Source organism: Salmo salar, chromosome 12, assembly GCF_965601325.2.
Source record: "Salmo salar chromosome 12, fSalSal1, whole genome shotgun sequence".
Classification (NCBI taxonomy): domain Eukaryota; kingdom Metazoa; phylum Chordata; class Actinopteri; order Salmoniformes; family Salmonidae; genus Salmo; species Salmo salar.
In genome coordinates this window covers 7,058,318-7,080,411 of record NC_138302.1, presented here as the reverse complement: position 1 = coordinate 7,080,411, position 22,094 = coordinate 7,058,318, and the positions used below count along the sequence as shown (strand labels likewise).

At 41.4% G+C, this 22,094-nt stretch overlaps 1 protein-coding gene across 1 annotated transcript; it reads left to right on the top strand.

The window, feature by feature from the left end:
- Nucleotides 1–3,969: 3,969 nt before the first annotated feature.
- LOC106564021 (uncharacterized) lies at nt 3,970–14,650 on the top strand. The gene is made up of 2 exons (XM_014129989.3): nt 3,970–4,537; nt 12,548–14,650. Exons 1-2 carry the CDS (start codon nt 4,201–4,203, stop codon nt 13,879–13,881), a joined length of 1,671 nt encoding a protein of 556 aa, XP_013985464.2. The 5' UTR covers nt 3,970–4,200; the 3' UTR covers nt 13,882–14,650.
- The last annotated feature ends 7,444 nt before the right edge of the window (nt 14,651–22,094 follow it).

Sequence of the window (22,094 nt, the reverse complement as noted above, 5' to 3'; positions counted from 1 at the left end):
AATTAATTTCTAAATGTTGAATAAAGTTGGCCTAAGACTGCAACCTTGTCTCACTCCCCAATTCAAAAAAGGACCACTTCACGAATTTGTGTCTCTCACCCAGCATTTCCCCACTCCTTAGACTGTGAAGAATTGGCAATTGATTTCCCCCATCACTACCGGCCAATTTCTCTGTGTCTCGAAGTGTGAGGAAAATAAGGAGCGCTTCACGGATTTCAAAACCCACCCCTAGAATATTGCTGTGATGTTTAAACTTTATTTGTAGATGTAGAACTTGAAATAGAATTGACTTTAGATTTTTTAAAACAATGATATTAGACTAAAATGTTGTTTAAAAACTAAGCCTTTTATGATTCAGGGCTCTTGGTCTCTAACCCCTCACCTGCTGCTTTTAGTTGCTACTCCACCAGGTCTTTGTTCCTCTGCCCCGACCACTTCCCACCCTTCCCCCATTTTCTGCAACATGGCCTGGCCAAAGATACTTATAACTAACTCCCCAATTAGTAGCGAGAGAGAGAGAGAGTGTTTGAGTCTAGCTTTGATGTCTGTATAAAATGTTGTGACATTCAAGTTTGTTATGTTTAATACAGCTGGAATAAAATTGAAACCCTGTCTCACTCTCCAATTCAGTTGTTTATATTGAGTAAAGTTGGACTCAGAGTGCAACCTTGTCTCGCTCCCCAATTAATTTGTACATTTTGAAAAAAGTTGAACTCAGACTGCAACCTTGCCTAACTCCCCAATTAATTTCTAAATGTTGAATAAAGTTGGCCTAAGACTGCAACCTTGTCTCACTCCCCAATTCAAAAAAGGACCACTTCACGAATTTGTGTCTCTCACCCAGCATTTCCCCACTCCTTAGACTGAGAAGAATTGGCAATTGATTTCCCCCATCACTACCGGCCAATCTTCTCTGTTTGATTCCAATATCTCTGTGTCTCGAAGTGTGAGGAAAATAAGGAGCGCTTCACGGATTTGCGTGTCATCCTTTCCCCATATCACTACCGGCCAATCTTCTCTGTTTGATTCCAATTTCTCTGTGTCTCGAAGTGTGAGGAAAATAAGGAGTGCTTCACAGATTTAACCATTTTCACTGTAGTGTCCAAAACACACTGCACACTGCCCTAACCCATCTGGATAATAGGAATACCTATGAAAGAATGCTGTTCATCGATTACAGCTCAGCATTTAACACCATAGTACCCTCCAAACTCGTCATTAAGCTCGAGACCCTGGGTCTCGACCCCACCCTGTGCAACTGGGTCCTGGACTTCCTGACAGGCTGCCCCCAGGCGGTGAAAGTAGGTAACAACATCTCCACCCCGCTGATCCTCAACACTTGGCCCCACAAGGGTGCGTTCTCAGTCCTCTGCTGTACTCCCTGTTCACCCACGAATTCATGGCCATGCACGCCTCCAACTCAATCATTAAGTTTGCAGACGACACTACAGTGTTAGGCTTGATTACCAACAACGACGAGACAGCCTACAGGGAGGAGGTGATTGCCTTCGGAGTGTGGTGTCAGGAAAATAACCTCACTCTCAATGTCAACAAAACAAAGGAGATGATCATGGACTTCAGGAAACAGCAGAGGGAGCAGCCCCCTATCTACATTGACGGGACAGTAGTGGAGAGGGTGGAGAGTTTTAAGTTCCTCAGCATACACATCATGGACAAACTGAAATGGTCCACCCACACAGACAGCGTGGTGAAGAAGGCGCAGCAGCGCCTCTTCAACCTCAGGAGGCTGAAGAAATTTGGCTTGTCACCAAAAACACTCACAAACTTTTACAGATGCACAATCGAGAGTATCCTGTCGGGCTGTATCACCGTCTGGTACGGCAGCTGCTCCTCCCATAACCGGAAGGCTCTCCAGAGGGTAGTGAGGTCTGCCCAACGCATCACCGGGTGCAAACTACCTGCCCTCCAAGACACCTACAGCACCTGATGCCACAGGAAGGCCAAAAAGGTCATCATGGACAACAACCACCCGAGCCACTGCCTTTTCACCCCACTATCATCCAGAAGGCGAGGTCAATACAGGTGCATCAAAGCGGGGACCGAGAGACCGAAAAACAGCTTCTATCTCAAGGCCATCAGACTGTTAAACCGCCATCACTAACATTGAGTGGCTGTTACCAACATACTGACTCATCTCTAGCCACTTCAATTATGGATTAAATGATGTAATCAATTTATCACTAGCCACTTTATTACTCTACATTACTCATCTCATATGTATATACTGTACGCTAATTCCATCTACTGCATCTTGCCATCTTGATGTAATTAAATGTATCACTAGCAACTTTAAACAATGCCACTTTATATGTTTTCCTACCCCACATTACTCATCTCATATGTGTATACTGTACTCTATACCATCTACTGCATCTTGCCATCTTGATGTAATGTATCACTAGCCACTTTAAACAATGCCGCTTTGTATGTTCTCATACCCTACATTACTCATCTCAAATGTATATACTGTACTCTATACCATCTATTACATCTTGCCTGCCGTTCGGCCATCACTCATTTATATATTTTTATGTACATATTCTTATTCATTCCTTTACACTTGTGTGTATAAAGTAGTTGTTGTGAATTGTTAGGTTATATTACTTGTTAGATATTACTGCATGGTCGGAACTAGAAGCACAAGCATTTCGCTACACTTGTATTAACACCTGCTAACCATGTGTATGTGACAAATACATTTTATTGGATTTGATTTGAACATCTTTCAAGCTGTCAGGCATTCCCTTGGCAGCAAGAGCCTCTCGGTGGATGCTGCAGTGTTCCGAGGTGGCGTAGGGAGCAACTGGTTGCACGCGTTACCACTCCACTGTCTCCCTGTCATGGCTTTTGCGCCATCAGTACAGATACCAACATGAGCAGCAGCTACGTTTGGCTACATACGGACCATTAGTGTAATTCCCGTGAGAGAGTAATTTTTAATGTGATTGGATGTTAATTATTTAACTAGGCTACCTGTATTTGACATTGTGTTGTTATTTCACTGAACACTAGATGGTTGAATTTTATTTTTGGCAGGGAAACGAGGGTACTTAGGCAAGAAAAAAACCTCACCCAAATGTATAGGCCCATTGGAAAATATAAATGGACTGATTGAAAATGTGATAAAAAAAAAAATGTGAATCACATTTTTTATTTGGCGTACGCCCGACGGCATTGCGCATACCCTTGAGGGTTAGGGTCCCGACGAACAGTTATTGTGCTGACATTGATTCCAGAGGCAGTTTGGAACTCGGTAGTGAGTGTCCCATTCTGTGAGCTTGTGTGCCCTACCACTTTGCAGCTGAGCTGTTGTTGCTCCTAGATGTTTCTACTTCACAATAATAGCACAGTACAGTTGACAGTGGCAGTTCGAGCAGGGCAGAAATTTTACCAACTGACTTGTCGGAAAGATGGCATCCTATGACAGTGTCACGTTGAAAGTCACTGAGATCTTCAGGAAGGCCATTCTACTGCCAATGTTTGTCTATGGCGATTGCATGGCTGTGTGCTCAGTTTTATACACCTGCCATCAACCGGTGTTGCTGAAATAGCCGAATTCACCAATTTGAAGGGATGTTTACATACTTTTGTATATATAGTGTATTTGTGTGTCAGCAGCATAAAAATGTAAGTTCACTCTACATCTTCATATATGTATCAGAAGCCCTGGTAATGAATGTGAATTTGCCTTAAATGTAGATGTGTAGTAGATATAAACTGTGTTTTTAAATTCACAATCATTAAATATTTGCTGAACTTTTCAATCAACTTGCTTCTTTTTGTATGTCTCAATGTAATATTATTTAATGAAAGAAATTACAAAATAAACTTCTTGTCTGGCAATAAAATAAACTTCTCTCAACTGCGTTACCAACTCCAGTCAATAGATGGCGATGTGCGTCTTGCAGGCGAAGCTGCTGGTGTGACGTATAATCTAGTGGACTGGACGCTTTTTCAACAACACAGCTAGTCAAGCCTCCTCGGTAACTTGCTAGCCAACATAGCCGAAACATTACAGCTCTTTAGACAATTTCTCTGTATATTAGCCTCTGTGTTTTAAGCAAACTTATGTTGTATAGCTAGTTGCCGCATTTAATTTCATTTTACGTTGTTAGTCAGCTAGCTGGCTTGCTAAATTAGCTCAGCACTAATGATAACTAGCTAGCAAACATCCCGACCATGAACTCACTAAGCTACTCCCCCCCTGCTAAAGAAGAGGTCTGCTGGACGGAGAAAGAAACTCTCGTGAAAGAGGAGAAGGAAGAGGAGGCTGTCACAGTTAAACAAGTAGAGGGTGAGGCTGTTACATTGAAAGAAGTTACCGTGAAAAAAGAGGAAGAAGCTTTCAGAGTGAAAGAAGAGGATGTTACTGCGAAAGAAGAGGAAGAAGCTTTCAGAGTGAAAGAAGAGGATGTTACTGCGAAAGAAGAAAAGGAAGAGGAAGTGTTTGGATTGAAGGAGGAGGGGGAGATTACTGTCACATTGGAGGAGGAGAATGGAGATCTGATTAACACCAGTGAGTATTGTCTTAAACACAGAGGCACAACCTCTGCTGTTGTTGAATCAATGTGTGGTTTTTAAGGTGCATTCTACTGAAGTTCTACACTTGGATATGTTGGTCAGTACTGTAGGAATTGTTAAAGCTACAAAGAATGGAGGCCACCAACAGAACGTTAGAAAATGGATCAAATGCTTCCCGTATCTCTTCATGTAGTGCTTCTTCCAGTTTAAATACTCACCATCCCATAGACTCAGTAAGTCCCAAATAAAATGTTGCTTTTCTTCTGGTTTAATGTATCTCGAAATTAATTTGCCGGTTGGGTCACATCCAATTGATAAAACTGAAGGTTTTACGAATTTTAAGTACAGCAGCTTTGTTTACAAATTGTAGGTCAGATTTCTCAAGGTAATTACTACAGCAACACATCAACAATACATAGGCCTATATCTAACTACATCCCCCTCATTGCAAATGAGACTCATTATAAATGAGAGTTGAGTGATACAAAATAAAAGTGTAATTTAGCTGACAAATGCGTGTCGTAATGGTTAATAATATTGGCTCCTGGCTGTCAGTTTTTATGCATGCTTATGGTATAATATCGATAATATTAGCAGTTGTCGCCCTGCGTATGAATGGTGTGAAGGAACAACTGGTGTACTCAGCAGGAACTACAATATTCCGGTCGGTGTGTTTTTCAGGCGATTCCAGCATTATGGACGTTGCCTTTGCACGTATAGCATATGGAATGTCGTGTGACATTTACAGGGGTGATACAATTTTTTAACAATGCTTTTTCTGATTAAAAAAAAAACTAGTTAATTGCATCTGCCGTAGAACACAGTTTCATAATATTACTACATTTTATTTATTTAACCTTTATTTAACTAGGCAAGTCAGTTAAGAACAAATTCTTATTTACAATGACGGCCTACCAAAAGGCAAAAGGCCTCCTGTGGGGACGGGAGCCTGGGATAAAAAAAAAATATATATACAATATAAATAGACAGACAAAACACACATCACAACAAGTGAGACAACACTACATAAAGAGAGACCTAAGACAACAACATAGCAAGGCAGTAACACATGACAACACAGCATGGTAGCAACATAACAACAACATGGTAGCAACACAACATGGTAGCAGCTGAAAACATGGTACAAACATTATTGGGCACAGTCAACAGCACAAAAGTCAAGAAGGGAGAGACGACAATACATAACACAAAGCAGCCACAACTGTCAGTAAGAGTTTCCATGATTGAGTCTTTGAATGAAGAGATTGAGAGAAAACTGTCCAGTTTGAGTGTTTGTTGCAGCTCGTTCCAGTTGTTCGATGCAGCGAACTGAAAAGACGAGCGACCCAGGGATGTGTATGCTTTGGGGACCTTTAACAGAATGTAACTGGCAGAACAGGTGTTGTATGTGGAGAATGAGGGCTGCAGTAGATATCTCAGATATGTGGGAGTGAGGCCTAAGAGGGTTTTTATAAATAACTATCAACCAGTGGGTCTTGCGACGGGTATACAGAGATTACCAGTTTACAGAGGAGTATAGAGTGCAGTGATGTCCTATAAGGAGCATTGGTGGCAAATCTGATGACCAAATGGTAAAGAACATCTAGCCGCTCGAGAGCACCCTTACCTGCTGATCTATAAATTATGTTTCCGGAATCTAGCATGGGTAGGATGGTAATCTAAATCAGGGTTAGTTTGACAGCTGGGATGAAAGAGGAGCGATTACGATAGAGGAAAGCAAGTCTAGATTTAACTTTAGCCTGCAGCTTTGATATGTGCTGAGGGAAGGACAGTGTACTGTCTAGCCATACTCCCAATCTTCTTACCAAACCACATGACCTTTGTTTTGGAGGTGTTCAGAACAAGGTTAAGGACAGAGAAAGCTTGTTGGACACTAAGAAAGCTTTGTTGTAGAGCATTTAACCCAACATCCGGGGAGGGTGAGTATAAGACTGTATCATCTGCATATAAATGGATGAGAGAGCTTCCAACTGCCTGAGCTATGTTGTTGATGTTAATTGAGAAGAGCATGAGGCCTAGGATTGAGCCTTGGTGTACTCCCTTGGTGACAGGCAGAGACAGCAGATGTTCTGACTTTATAAACTGCACTCTTTGAGAGAGGTAGTTAGCAAACCAGGCCAAAGACCCCTCAGAGACGTCAATACTCCTTATCCGGTCCACAAGAATGGAATGGTCTACCGTATCAAAGCTTTGGCCAAGTCAATAAAAATAGCAGAACAATATTGCTTAGAATCAAGGGCAATGGTGACATCATTGAGGACATTTAACCTCTCTAGGGGAGGTGGGACAAAATCGTCCCACACTATTCAACAGCCAGTGAAAAATCAGAGCGGCAAATTTAAAACCACAAAATGTCATAATTCAAAGTTCTCAAATGTAGGACTATTTTACACCATTTTATAGATACACTTCTCCTGAATCGAACCACGTTGCCCGATTTCCAAAAGGCTTTACAGCGAAAGCAAAACATTAGATTATGTTAGGAGAGTACATAGACACAAATAATCACACAGCCATTTTCCAAGCAAGCATATATGTCACATAAACCCAAACCACAGCTAAATGCAGCACTAACCTTTGATGATCTTCATCAGATGACACTCCTAGGACATTATGTTATACAATACATGCATGTTTTGTTCAATCAAGTTCATATTTATATCAAAAAACAGCTTTTTACATTAGCATGTGATGTTCAGAACTAGCATACCCACCGAAAACCTCCGGTGAATTTACTAAATTACTCATGATAAACGTTCACAAAATACATAAGAATTATTTTAAGAATTATAGATACAGAACTCCTCTATGCACTCGATATGTCCGATTTTAAAATAGCTTTTCGGTGAAAGCACATTTTACAATATTCTCAGTAGATAGCCCGGCATCACAGGGCTAGCTATTTAGACACCCACCAAGTTTAGCATTCACCAAAATCAGATTTACTATTAGAAAAGTTTGATTACCTTTCCTGTTCTTCGTCAGAATGCACTCCCAGGACTTCTACTTCAATAACAAATGTTGGTTTGGTCCAAAATAATCCATCGTTATATCCAAACAGCGGTGTTTTGTTTGTGCGTTCTAGACACTATCCAATTGGTAAATAAGGGTCGCGCGCATGGCGCATTTCGTGACAAAAGATTTCTAAATATTTCATTACCGTACTTCGAAGCATGTCAACCGCTGTTTAAAATCTATTTTTATGCCATTTTTCTCGTAAAAAAGCGATAATATTCCGACCGGGAATCTGCGTTTCGGTAAATAGAGGGGAAAAAAGAAAGACGGGGGCGGCCAGTGCACGCGCCTAAGCCCACTGTCCCCTGATCGGCCACTTGACAAAGGCGATAATGTGTTTCAGCCAGGGCTTTGAATTACGTCATTCAGCTTTTTCCCGGGCTCTGAGAGCCCATTGGAGCCGTAGGAAGTGTCACGTAACATCAGAGATCCTTTGTAATGGATAGAGATGACAAAGAAGGCCAAGAAATGGTCAGACAGGGTACTTCCTGTACAGAATCTTCTCAGGTTTTGGCCTGCCAAATGAGTTCTGTTATACTCACAGACACCATTCAAACAGTTTTAGAAACTTTGGAGTGTTTTCTATCCAAAGCTAATAATTATATGCATATTCTAGTTTCTGGGCAGGAGTAATAATCAGATAAAATCGGGTACGTTTTTTATCCAGCCATGAAAATACTGCCCCCTAGCCATAACATGTTAAAGTAGTAAACTTTGGCCTTCCGGATTGCCTGAGTGCACTTATTTCTCATTTGCCTGAACGATAGCCAGTCAGCTTGAGTATGCGTGTGCCGAGCCTTTCGCCAAATACAATTCTTGAGGTGGTGTAACTCTGCAAGATCATGGTCGAACCAGGGGCTGAACCTGTTTTTAATTCTCATTTTCTTTATGGGGGCGTGTTTTTTAACAATACCACTGAAAATATCAAAAAAGAAGGTCCAAGCGTCTTCGACAGAGGGGATCAAGATGATTCTATACCATTTTACAGAGGCAAGTTCATGAAGGAAGGCTTGCTCATTAAAGTTTTTTAGCAAGCGTCTATGACAAATCAGGACAGGTAATTTCACTGAGCAGCCTTTACGAACACAGGCTGTAAAACAGTGATCACTAAGGTCATTACAGAAAACACCAGACTGATACATATCAGGATTATTTGTGAGGATAACATCGAGGAGAGTAGCCTTTTTGGGTGTTTGGAGTCATACCTTGTGGGATTGGTGATCATCTGAGAAAGATTTAGGGAGTCCCATTGCTTTAGGACTTGTTCAGGTGGTTTAAGCATGTCCCAGTTTAGGTCACCTAGCAGGACAAATTCAGATTTAGTGTAAGGGGCCAGGAGAGATTAGGGCAGGTAGGGTACAGGGTGGTGCTGATGGAGGACGATAGCACCCAGCAACAGTCAACAAAGAGCTATTTGAAAGTTTAATGCTTAAAACCAGCAAATCAAATTGCTTGGGGACAGACTTGGTGGAGACAACTGAGCACTGAAGGTGATCCTTGGTAAAGATTGCCACTCCCCCACCTTTGGAAGATCTGTCTTGCCGAAAAAGCTAATAACCAGAAAGGTTAACATCAGTATTCAAAACACTCTTTCTTAACCACGTCTCAGTAATGACCAACACATCTGGATTGGAACCGTGAACCCACACTTTCAATTGATCAATTTTAGGTAATAAGCTTCTAGTGTTAACGTGCAGAAAACCCAGGCTTTTACGAGAGCAGAAATCAGTGAAGCAGATATCAGAGCACAAGTCAGAATTGGGGCTAGCAACTGTCGATGGGCCAGGGTACACATTTCCAGATATCATCAACTGTAATACAATCAAGGCACGGCATAGTACAGGGAGAGCTCTGCAGTGCTGATTTATGACATCTGAATGTGTCCCAGCTGCTTGCCATAGTTTTGAAATAATCACAGGGGTAAAATTCACCCTGCTTCCATGTGGGGCGGCAGGTAGCCTAGTGGTTAGAGTGTTGGGCCAGTAACCAAAAGGTTGCTGGATCGAATCCCTGAGCTGATAAGGTAAAAGTCTGTCGTTCTGCCCCTGAGCAAGGCAGTTAACCCACTGGATGTCGATTATGGCAGCCCCCCGCTCCTCTCTGATTCAGAAGGGTTGGGTTAAATGCGGAAGTCACATTTCAGTTGAATGAATTCAGTTCCCTTTCCCCATTAGTTCTATTGAGCACCGTGGCGCCGAGCACCGTGGCACCAACTCACCAACTTCTATTCCCAGCTCACAATGTCTATTTTGCCAAATATCTCGCAATGTGTATATTTAGATTTTTTTCAAATTGGACACCATTTTAATAATCACAATCTCCTCTTTCTAATTATGTAATGCTGGGCATCGTACTCTGTTGTCATCGATAGTCAAAAGTTGCCATTTTTCCCTACTTCCTCATGCAGACATAAACACACTTGGCACCATCGAGGTGCGGATGTTTACTTTCTACACAAGTTGTTATTGTTCAGTTTCATCCTAAGAACAGATTGTAGTGGTAAAATAAAAAGGGATACATTTTTTGGTGCCATTTAGGTTAAATGGAATTCTGACTGGATTGACACATTCAACTACACATTGACACATTCAGCCCAAAGCAGGAAGTTTAAAAAATACTTACTAGTCGCCGAAGTTCCGGAGCATGTCTTTAAGATGCTTTTGGGAAACCTGGCCCTGGACTATTCTCTGATTTTTTTATAAACACACTTCTCATCTTTCTATCTAAAAAACACTACTGCCATGTATGAGAGATACATTTTCCATGATAATGGGGTCCTGTTATGTCTGGTGAAAACCAATCACTGCATTCCACAGCAAGAACCTCATACCAAACTTTGATTTGCTGTGGGAGCAACCAGCACTTTTTAAAAGAGACGGGATTCACCCAAACTGCAGGGGTTCCAGGATTATTTCCATTACAAACTGTTTAAGAGACTGACAGACCGGGTCTGGTAATGCTCCAGTCCCAGCAACATCAAACTGTTTTAGAGACTGACGGACAGTCCCAGCAACATCAAACTGTTTTAGAGACTGACCGACACGGTCTGGTAAAGCTCCAGTCCCAGCAACATCAAACTGTTTTAGAGACTGACAGACCGGGTCTGGTAAAGCTCCAGTCCCAGCAACATCAAACTGTTTTAGAGACTGACGGACAGTCCCAGCAACATCAAACTGTTTTAGAGACTGACAGACAGGGTCTGGTAAAGCTCCAGTCCCAGCAACATCAAACTGTTTTAGAGACTGACGGACAGTCCCAGCAACATCAAAAATCTTTGTTATTTTCGAAGGAGAGGTCAACTCATATGGTTTAGCAAAATCAGGAGCACACATAAACGTCTCAGACAGTTTTCTGACATCCTCCTCAACACTAGACTTTCTCCCGGCGACTTTCTTAGACATAGCATGTGTAACGGCACATGCTGGGAACCCTCTAGGGTACTTTTCTGATAGCCCATCAGGTTCCTCTACTCTGGGTTCCTTACAAACAACAGGATTTGGCACAACTTTCCCTCCAGCCAAATCATTTCCCAAAATGAAAGAGACCCCCTTCACCAGTAGGCTAGGCCTCACTCCAACGACAACAGAACCAGGAATAAGATCAGACTCGAGTTCCACATTATACAAAGGAACTTCCATGCAACCCATCTCCACGCCTTGTACTAATGCACTGTAACCAGTTTCTGAAGTGTCAGACAAAGGCAAAAATACCCTCCAAAAATGAAGGATTGGGGTTTACCTGTGCACTGGCTTCCTGGATGAGCCCCCATTTCTGTTTTCGTTCCCACAAGAAAAACTCAAAATGTTGCTCACAACAAAGGGAACTAACAAAGAAAATCATTGACAACCAAACAGAAAGGTGTTCAAAAGGGGTTCGCCACTAGTAAGGGGTTCTAAAAGACCAGAGAGACTCATCCATGCTTTTATTACAGGCAGGCTTGACTACTGTAATGCTCTCATGTCTGGTCTACCCAAGAAAGCTATTGGTCAACTGAAAAACATACAGAATGCTGCATCACGGGATCGGACCAAGACCAGACAGAGAACATGCGTTACACCGGTTTTAAAGTCTTTGCACTGACTGCCTGTGAGTTTTAGAATTAATTTAATGATTCTTCTATTGGTTTTTAAATCAATCCAGGATTGTGCACCCCAATACATGTCAGACATGCTTTTAAGTGATGTACCCAGTAGGTCCCTCAGGTCCTCTGGCCTTTTCACTATCCCAAAGCATAGGACCAAGAGGCATGGAGAGGTAGCCTTTAGTTATTATGCCCCCAGCCTCTGGAATAGTCTGCCAGAGACCCTGAGAGGGGCTGAAACTGGGAACATGTTTAAAAGAGATCTTTTAGCTTTGCTTTTCCTTTGGGTGCTTTTTAGTCATGCAGTTTTTGCTATTCTTTTGTTTGATGTGTAGTACATATTTCAGTTTTTATTTTCATTGTTTTTATTATTTTTCTTCCTGTGAAGCACATTGCATTCCGCTCCATGTCTGAAATGTGCTGTATAAATAAAGCTTGATTTAATTTGTTTTGGGTTGAAGATCTGATTAACATTCAGTGTAAAAAAATATGTAAAAATAGAGAATCTGAACGAGGGCAATTACTTTTTCACGGTACTGTAAAAAACTGGTCTCCAACTCTGAAATGGGCAAAATTCATTACATTTTCTCAAACCCCCCCCCCAAAAACTAAACAAAAGCATGACCTCATATACGGATAAGTGTGAACATGGTTTCATTTGGCAATTCTTAACTTTATTTGGGCATGCTCAGCTGACCATCCCATGGAATCGCCGCTATACAGATTAGGTCTAATAAATGCGTAACAACCGTCAAGTTCAATAGTGTTTTTATTAGCCTACAAAGCCCTACATCCACTCTATGATGACATGCTCTGTTCTTTTATTGAATGATCTAGTCTGGATTAAACATCATAGGAAGACTAACTATACACTCCTGTCTTTGGCAGGAGAGCGACCAGTCTCTCAATCTGACAGCGGGAAGAGTTCTTCAGTGGAACCAGATCCAGAGACGTCCAAACCAGCAAGACAACACCACTGCTCCCAGTGTGGAAAGAGTTTTACTTTGTTGGGAAGCCTGAAACTACACCAAAGAATACATAAAAAGGAGAGGACTTACCACTGCTTTGTGTGTGGAAAGAGTTTTACCCATTTAAGGACCCTGAAAACACATAAGAGGAAATGTACAGGAGAGAAGCTTTACCAATGCTCTGAATGTGAAAAGAGTTTTAACCAGTTATGGAGCCTGAAAGAACATACAAGAGTACACACTGGGAAAAAGCCTAACCAATGCTCCCAGTGTGAAAAGAGATTTACCCAGCTAGGGAGCCTGAAAGAGCATGAAAGTACACACTCTGGAGAGAAGCTGTACTATTGCTCCCTGTGTGGAAAGACTTTTCCTCGTTTAGGGAACTTGAAAAGGCATGAAAGTACACACTCAGGAAATAAGCCTTTCCAATGCTCCAAGTGTGGAAAGAGTTTTACCTGGTTAGGGCAACTGGAAAAACATGAAAGAATGCACACTGGAGAGAAGCAATACCGATGCTCCCAGTGTGAAAATAGTTTTAGCACGTTTGGGAACCTGAAACGACATGAGAGGACACACACAGGGGAGAGACCTTTCCAATGCTCCCTGTGTGGAAAGAGTTTTACTGTTTTAGGGACACTGAAAAAGCACGAGATTACGCACACAGGCGAGAAGCCTTTCCAATGCCCCCAATGTGAAAAGAGTTTTACCCAGTTAGCGAGCTTGAAAAGGCATGAAGGAATACACACAGGAGCAAAGCCTTTCCAATGTTCCCTGTGTGGAAAGAGTTTTACCCAGTTAGCGAGCCTGAAAAGGCATGAAGGAATACACACAGGAGCAAAGCCTTTCCAATGTTCCCTGTGTGGAAAGAGTTTTACTGTTTTAGGGCATCTGAAAGAACATAAAAAAACCCACACAGGAGATAGGCCTTTCCAATGCCCCAAATGTGGAAAGAGTTTTACCCATTTAGCGAGCCTGAAAAGGCATGAAGGAACACACACTGGAGAGAGGCCTTTCCAATGCTCCCAGTGTGGAAAGAGTTTTACCCGGTTAGGGAGCCTGAAAACTCATGAGAGAACACACACAGGGGAGAAGCTCTTCCATTGCTCAGACTGTGGAAAGAGATTTTACCATCTTTGGAACCTGAAATCACACGAGAGAACACACACCGGGGAGAAGCCTTACAATTGTTCTCAATGTGGAATGACATTTACCTGGTTAAGGCAACTGAAAGAACATGAAAGAATCCACACCTGAGAGAATGGTATCAATGCTCCCAGTGTAGAATGATATTTACTCAGTTTAGGCACCTGAATGACCACGAGGTAACGCACACAGCGGAGATTTCTTACCATTACTCCCAGGTTTAACCTGTTGGGGCTAGGGGGCAGTATTTGCACGGCTGGATAAAAAAATGTACCCGATTTAATCTGGTTACTAATCCTACCCAGTAACTAGAATATGCATATACTTATTATATATGGATAGAAAACACTCTAAAGTTTCTAAAACTGTTTGAATGGTGTCTGTGAGTATAACAGAACTCATTTGGCAGGCAAAACCCTGAGACATTTTCTGACAGGAAGTGGATACCTGATGTGTTGTATTACCTTTAAACCTATGCCATTGAAAAACACAGGGGCTGAGGAATATTTTGGCACTTCCTATTGCTTCCACTAGATGTCACCAGCCTTTACAAAGTGTTTTGAGTCTTCTGGAGGGAGATCTGACCGAACAAGAGCCATGGAACAATGATGTCCCATTAGACACCTGGCGCGCGAGTTCATGTTGGGTACCCTCGTTCCAATACGTTATAAAAGAGAATGCATTCGTCCACCTTGAATATTATTCATGTTCTGGTTAAAAAAGTCCCTAATGATTTATGCTATACAACGTTTGACATGTTTGAACGAACGTAAATATATTTTTTCCCCTCGTTCATGAAGTGAAGTCCGGCGGGCTTAGATCATGTGCTAACAAGACGGAGATTTTTGGACATAAATGATGAGCTTTTTTGAACAAAACTACATTCGTTATGGACCTGTGATACCTGGAAGTGACATCTGATGAAGAGAATCAAAGGTAATGGATTATTTACATAGTATTTTCGATTTTAGATCTCCCCAACATGACGTCTAGTCTGTATCGCAACGCGTATTTTTCTGGGCGCAGTGCTCAGATTATTGCAAAGTGTGATTTCCCAGTAAGGTTATTTTTAAATCTGGCAAGTTGATTGCGTTCAAGAGATGTAAATCTATAATTCTTTAAATGACAATATAATATTTTACCAGTGTTTTCTAATTTTAATTATTTAATTTGTGGTGCTGACTTGACTGCCGGTTATTGGAGGGAAACGATTTCCTCAACATCAATGCCATAGTAAAACGCTGTTTTTGGATATAAATATGAACTTGATAGAACTAAAAATGCATGCATTGTCTAACATAATGTCCTAGGAGTGTCATCTGATGGAGATTGTAAAAGGTTAGTGCATCATTTTAGCTGGTTTTATGGTTTTGGTGACCCTGTCTTTGAATTGGCAAAACATTACACACAACTCTTGTAAATGTACTGTCCTAACATACTCTAAATTTATGCTTTCGCCGTAAAACCTTTTTGAAATCGTAAAACGTGGTTGGATTAAGGAGATGTTTATCTTTCAAAGGGTGTAAAATAGTTGTATGTTTGAAAAATTTGAATTTTGACATTTATTTGGATTCAAATTTGCCGCTCTTGAAATGCACCTGCTGTTGATGGAGTGCACCACGGGTGGGACGCTTGCGTCCCACCTAGCCCATCGAGGTTAAAGAGATATTTCAAATCACATGTATTTAAATGTCTTGGGAGGGCAGGGAGCTCGCCCCCAGTGATGAATTGGGCTGTCCGCACCGCTCTCTGTAGAGCCCTGCAGTTGCCATACCAGGCGGTGATGCAGCCGGTGAAGATGCTCTCAATGTTGCAGCTGTGGAACTTCTTGAGGATCTGAGGGCCCATGCAAAATGTATTCAGTCATCTGAGGCTGTGCTTTTTTAAAATTATTTTTTTTACCTCATTTTCTCCCCAATTTCGTGATATCCAATTGGAAGTTAGTCTTGTCCCATCTCTGCAACTCCCGTACAGACTCGGGAGAGGCAAAGGTCAAGAGTTAAGCATCCTCTGTAACACGACCCTGCCAAGCCGCACTGCTTCTTTACACACTGCTCGCTTAACCCGGAAGCTGTCAGAGGAAACACTGTACAGCTGGCCACTGTGTCAGCGCGCACGCGCCTGGCCTGCCACAAGGAGTTGTTAGAGCGTGATGTGACATGGACATCCCTGCAAGCCAAACCCTCCCCCAACTCGGACAACGCTGGGACAATTGTGCGTCGCCTCATTGGTCTCCCGTTTGCGACACAGGCCTGGATCGAACCCGGATCTGTAGTGACACCTCAAGCACTGCAGTGCCTTAGACCGCTGCGCCACTCGGGAGGCCTCTGCAGTGTGCTTTTTTTCCCTCTGCTGTGCATCTTGTACACCAATGATTGTAAAAGCTGCTACCCTGGTAGACACCTGATTAAAGTTTGTAAACGACACCGCATTGGTCAATCCACTCAAGCACAAGCCACTCTTGGAGGACTGTGAAGTGGTGCAACGACTCTCACTTAGTTCTGAAGACAAAAACAATACCAAAGAGATGTTATTTTTTTCTCCTTAAGTCAATATGCATAACATCTTCCCCACTGACTGCTGTCAGACCTAGAGTGGAGAAGTATTAATACCTGGGTGTTGTACCTGACTACAAGCTACAGTGGAAATGCACAGAGCTGATCCATAAGAAAGGACAGCAGAGGTTCTACTGTTTAAGGAAGCTGGCTCCTTTTAGTGTTGATCGTGTTTTACTGTAATAGTTTTACAAGGCATTCATTGGAAGTGTTTTAACATTGTGTATCATTTGCTGGTACGGAAATGCCAATGTGTCTCAGAGGCATGCTAAGAAAAATGGTTAGCTCAGCAACTAAGGTGCTAGGGGTCAAGCCAATAAGCTCGCAGGGGAAGTGCTGGCAAAGGAGGCTCAAGGTGACAAGTCTGGAGGTGCTAGGGGGTCAAGCCAATAAGTCTGGGGGTCGTTTATGACAAAAGAACCCTCACTAAAGCCTACAGGGTTCTGTTGGACCCCAGACGTCCTCTATACGAGGAGTTTGAGCTACTCCCCTTCGGGCGCCGTTACCGGACACCAGGGCATTAAAGGAACAGAACCAAACAATCCTTTATCCCAGTGGCAATAAGGCTGAATGACAATCACTAGTGGGTCCAGCAGGACAGTAAGTGATCACTGTGCCATTGCCTGTGTGAGAGATCCTAAGCGATCTCCACGTTTCATTACGTAGAGAAACTGGAAGCAGTTTGATATTCAAGGTTTTTTTACATGATGTATTTAGCATTGAATGGAATAGAATTAATCTTCTTACTTCCACAACGCATTCCAGGATGTATGCAATAGGCATGCTCCTTTTAAACAATTCAGGATTGAACTTACTAAAATCATAAGTGAACTACATGCTGTATAAATAAAGGTTAAATACAAAAAATAAGGCTGCTGAATGACAATAACTAGCAGGTCTACACTGGACAATGTGGTTGGTAATATACTGATGTGTACAGTTCAATCATTATGAATCACCTACGATTTCACTTTTTCTATTCTCATATTTATTGTCTGCAGTTGTCTTGATGTCCTTTGTATGCTTCATGACAAGCAATTTGCTACATCTGCAATAACATCTGCTAAATATGTGTTTGTGACCAATAACATTTTATTTGATATGTTTTTATCCACAAATAAACATTTTCCCATGGGCATAATAAAGTAATTGTCTTGTGTAGAGGAAAGTCTTGGCTATAAGAGAAAAGGTATCTGTTAATTGTTTTAATTATTTGTTGTAACATTGTTTTCCAGCATAAACAATGTAGTGAATAACTGCTTTACCAACTCCAGTCATCAGATGGCGATGTGAGTCTTTCAGATTATGCTTCTTGCGTGACGTCTAATCTAGTGGACCGGACGCTTCTTCAACAACCACTCGGCAACTGATGCAGCCACCTCCGTAGTTTGCTAGTCAACCTAAAACCGACACATTGAAGCGTAAATTGTATTTATATTAATCTGTGTTTTTTACACAATTATGTTTACGTTTCTCCTAGTTAACTTAAACGTAACTTGCTTGTTAAATTTACTAATTCGTTCAGATTAATGTAAGATTTAGGCTAGTCGCTAATGCTGACTAGCTACCATCTCCGACCATGAGCTCACTAAGATACTCCCCCCTGCTAAAAAAAGAAGAGGTCTGCGGGACAGAGAAAGAAGCGCTGGCGCTGAACATTGTCGTGAAAGAAGAAGAAGAAGAAGAAGAAGAAGAGGAGGATGTTACAGTGAAAGAAGAGGAAGAACCTTTAAGAATGAAAAAGGAGAACGAGGGGATAGAGGCTGTAACAGTGAAAGAGGAGGAGGTAGAAGCTTTCAGAATTAAAAAGGAGGAAGAGGAGGAGGTAGAAGCTTTCAGAATTAAAAAGGAGGAAGAGGAGGCTATCACATTGAAAGAAGAGAAAGAACCTTTTGGAGTGAAAGAGGAAGAGGAGGATATCTCAATAAAAGAGGAAGACATTTTGCGAGTGGAGGAGGAAGAGGAGACAAGAGATCTTAACACCAGTGAGTATTGTCTTAAAATTAGGGGCACAAACTCTGCAGTTGTTGAACTAACGTGTCATTTTTACGAGGCTTTCCTCGGAAGTTCTAAACTTTTCACATGTTGGTCAGGGGTGCGCTCAGTACAAGAGAACGGTTTTCAACATCTAATTAAAAGGTGTGATTGGTGACCCAGAGATGTATTGTATGGTGTGTGCTGCCCAAGTTTTTGCGATTTCACACCAAAGGAGAATTCAGCTTTTTTTTTTACAACCAAATATCTAATTTTGATGTAAATGGCATAATGTAGAAGGGTCCAGACACACAAACATGTTTAGCATCTCCAGGCATCCACGGTTACAACCGTTGAAACATCGAAGTAAAAAAAAATAAGAATAAATAAATGTTAACCATCACAATAAAATACATTATTTATTTAGTTGTGGTAGGGCTATAAACCTGGAAATATCTTAGAAATCATACATGTGTGCTGCATGATGGGACTCTATAACGATGATTTGGGAAAAAGTCGCAAAAAAGGCATGCGCTCTGATTCTTGCGCTTCCCGTCGAGAGAGGGAGACAATTGCATTGCTGCTCTGCTTGTGTGGCAAGCATGTTATGTTGATATCAAATCAATGGAAGATGATGGACACTTATATGGCCTTCTCTCGTTTGGTTAAGCCACGGAGGAAGATTAGCCAGCAGTTAAAGTGTACATGTTTCTGCGTCGGTCGGCCTACACTGTCTGGGGTAGAAAGTGCTCAGATTCCTAAGGACAGGGACTGTTTCGTTGTAAACAAGACAATGATTTGCCATTGGAGAAATATGATAGGCCTGTGTGTTCATCCTGTCTCTGTCTATTGGCAGCCTGTAATTTCGTGTGGTATTAGAAAGTTTGTGCAAATATGTAAAATGATGTGTAATGCTTTTACGATAAAGGAAATATTTCCAACCCTTACTCTTGTCCACGAATCCACAACCTTCTGGCCCATAGCCCTGTGCACTATTAAAGTTCCTGCGTTGCCATGTGATGCTTACATAACGAAGAACAGTTTCTAAACGGCCTATCTAAAGCTCTAAAGCTCTGTTCTCTGCTATTCACTTTGTTTTAATTATTCTTTTGGGTACACTTTTTTCTAATTCAAGTAATCAGGGAGGGTTTAGGTTAAATTTATTTAGCTGAAGAGAGCCATCAGTTTTAATTTCAGAGAGTTCCGATTTTATCCATGTAATGCTTATTATAAATAAGGTTCACTCCCTAACCATCATAATGGGTTTGGTTAGCGAGCTAGTTTCTTCTACTATATTAGCATCTGAATTCGAATTATTTTGAGTGTAATGCAGTTGATTGGTGACAATGGTATGAACATATATTCAGCATTATAACTTGATCATAACCCCAAATAAACATGGAATGTCATGTATATTTACACTTCAGCTGGACTTGCTAATTGCTAACGATTTCCAGTGGGGAATTGCATGCTGGGAGTTGCAATGCAGTCTGGGAGGCGTAGTTTAACTGGTTATAGTATAAAGTGGTGGAATTTTCTTTGTAATATTTTTACCACTTGACCTCAGAACACAGTTAGCTGCGCTTGTATTATATAAACTCTATGGTGCTGGTCTACTTGGTCGGCTTCCCAGCTGGCACCAGGGATGAGGCCGAACTCGGCTGAGTGAAGGCACGATCAGTGTCAGGTGGCTTCAGCTGGGCAAACGGCGTGCCGACTTTGATGGTGTCGCAAGGGTTTGGGTTATGGCGAGGAAGGCATCTCCATGGCACATGGTGGACAAAATGTTATACTTTAGATTTATATTGTTGATGGGAGGGGAGACTGCCATTTTCATGCCCTCTACAACGTATTTTGTCCAGTAGGCTCTGGTCGGTGAGTGTCCCAATTTGGTCCCAACTGAGAAACCTTGTGAAGGATTATTGGAATGTGGAGAGGTTGATGCGTCACTATTCCAAGGGTTTTTCTTCACTCCGCCATCGGATATTTTCAGCTAAGGTAGCGTTAGCTAGCTAGCTAAATTGCTCGATAGCCAAACTTAGTTTCAACCAAATTTAGTTTTATTACATTGACTGTGTTGGGTATTGACAGTATTTGGTCATCAAGCTCGTTTTGATAAATGGATACAAAACATAAAGCTAGTTAATCCAACGTTAGCTGGCTGACAGTGGAACTGAATTAGCTAGCTAACTAGCTAGCCAGCCTTAAATTCGTTTTATCTGGTTGACAGTGTATATTAGATATATAAATATAGTGAACAAAGCTAGTTTAGACAGTCATCTACATGAATTTAATCATAGTCATTCTTTGTGTTGAACATTTCCCTTATCCATAGCTGGCTAGCAATTGGATTGCACAAAAACAAAATAAAAATCCTGCACGTGCGCCATAATGTGGACAACAAATGGGGGACCTTTATTTTCACTCGAGGTTAGCAGAAAGGAAGTGGGTCTACAACAGACCCACGTTTGGAAAGTATTTTTTATAATATGATATTCTGTCTCAAATTCCCCTTTTCATAATGACCCATTTCCCTGCCCACTGGAATTGCATTTAACTTTTGGGTTCCTGCAGACTGTCTATGCCATACAATTGAAAGCAACACTAGTGAAAGAGCAAAAATATAAACGCAACCTATAAATAAAATATCCCAGAAATGTTCCATACACACCAAAAGCTTATTTCTCTCAAATTTTGTGCACAAATTTGTTTACATCTCTGTTAGTGAGAATTTCTACTTGGCCAAGATAATCCATCCACCTGACAGGCGTGGCATATCAAGAAGCTGATTAAACAGCATGATCATTACACAGGTGCACCTTGAGCTGGGGACAATTAAAGGCCACTCTAAAATAAAAATTAAAATTTGTCACACAACACAATGCAACAGATGTCTCAAGTTTGAGGGAGTGTGCAATTGGCATGCTGACTGCAGGAATGTCCACCAGAGCTGTTGCCAGAGAATTTAATGTAATTTCTCTACCATAAGCCGCCTGAAATGTCATTTTAGAGAATTTGGCAGTACATCCAACCGGAGAATTCAATTGTATTTATTTTTTGGGGTATTTGATGGGGTTTTATGTTTATGAATAACAGAAGTCTACATTTGCTTTGAGTAGTGCGTGACCCTAGGGTAATAACACACACATTCTAAATGTTCTTTATGAGTAGTATTGTGACCCTGGGGTAATAACACACACATTCTAAATGTTCTTTATGAGTAGTATTGTGACCCTAGGGTGATAACACACACATTCTAAATGTTCTTTATGAGTAGTATTGTGACCCTAGGGTGATAACACACACATTCTAAATGTTCTTTACGAGTAGTATTGTGACCCTGGGGTGATAACACATACATTCTAAATGTTCTTTATGAGTAGTATTGTGACTCTGGGGTGACAACACACACATTCTAAATGTTCTTTATGAGTAGTATAGTGACCCTGGGGTGACAACAAATACATTCTAAATTCTAAATGTTCTTTATGAGTAGTATAGTGACCCTGGGGTGATAACACATACATTCTAAATGTTCTTTATGAGTAGTATAGTGACCCTGGGGTGACAACAAATACATTCTAAATGTTCTTTATGAGTAGTATAGTGACCCTGGGGTGATAACACACACATTCTAAATGTTCTTTACGAGTAGTATTGTGACCCTGGGGTGATAACACATACATTCTAAATGTTCTTTATGAGTAGTATTGTGACCCTGGGGTGATAACACATACATTCTAAATGTTCTTTATGAGTAGTATTGTGACCCTGGGGTGATAACACACACATTCT

Bases quoted from the DNA above. Each gene is read 5' to 3' on its own strand.
- LOC106564021 (XM_014129989.3), top strand. From the start codon at position 4,201: ATGAACTCACTAAGCTACTCCCCCCCTGCTAAAGAAGAGGTCTGCTGG. The intron at 4,538-12,547 runs GTGAGTATTGTC...TGTCTTTGGCAG, and splicing joins TGGAGATCTGATTAACACCA to GAGAGCGACCAGTCTCTCAA.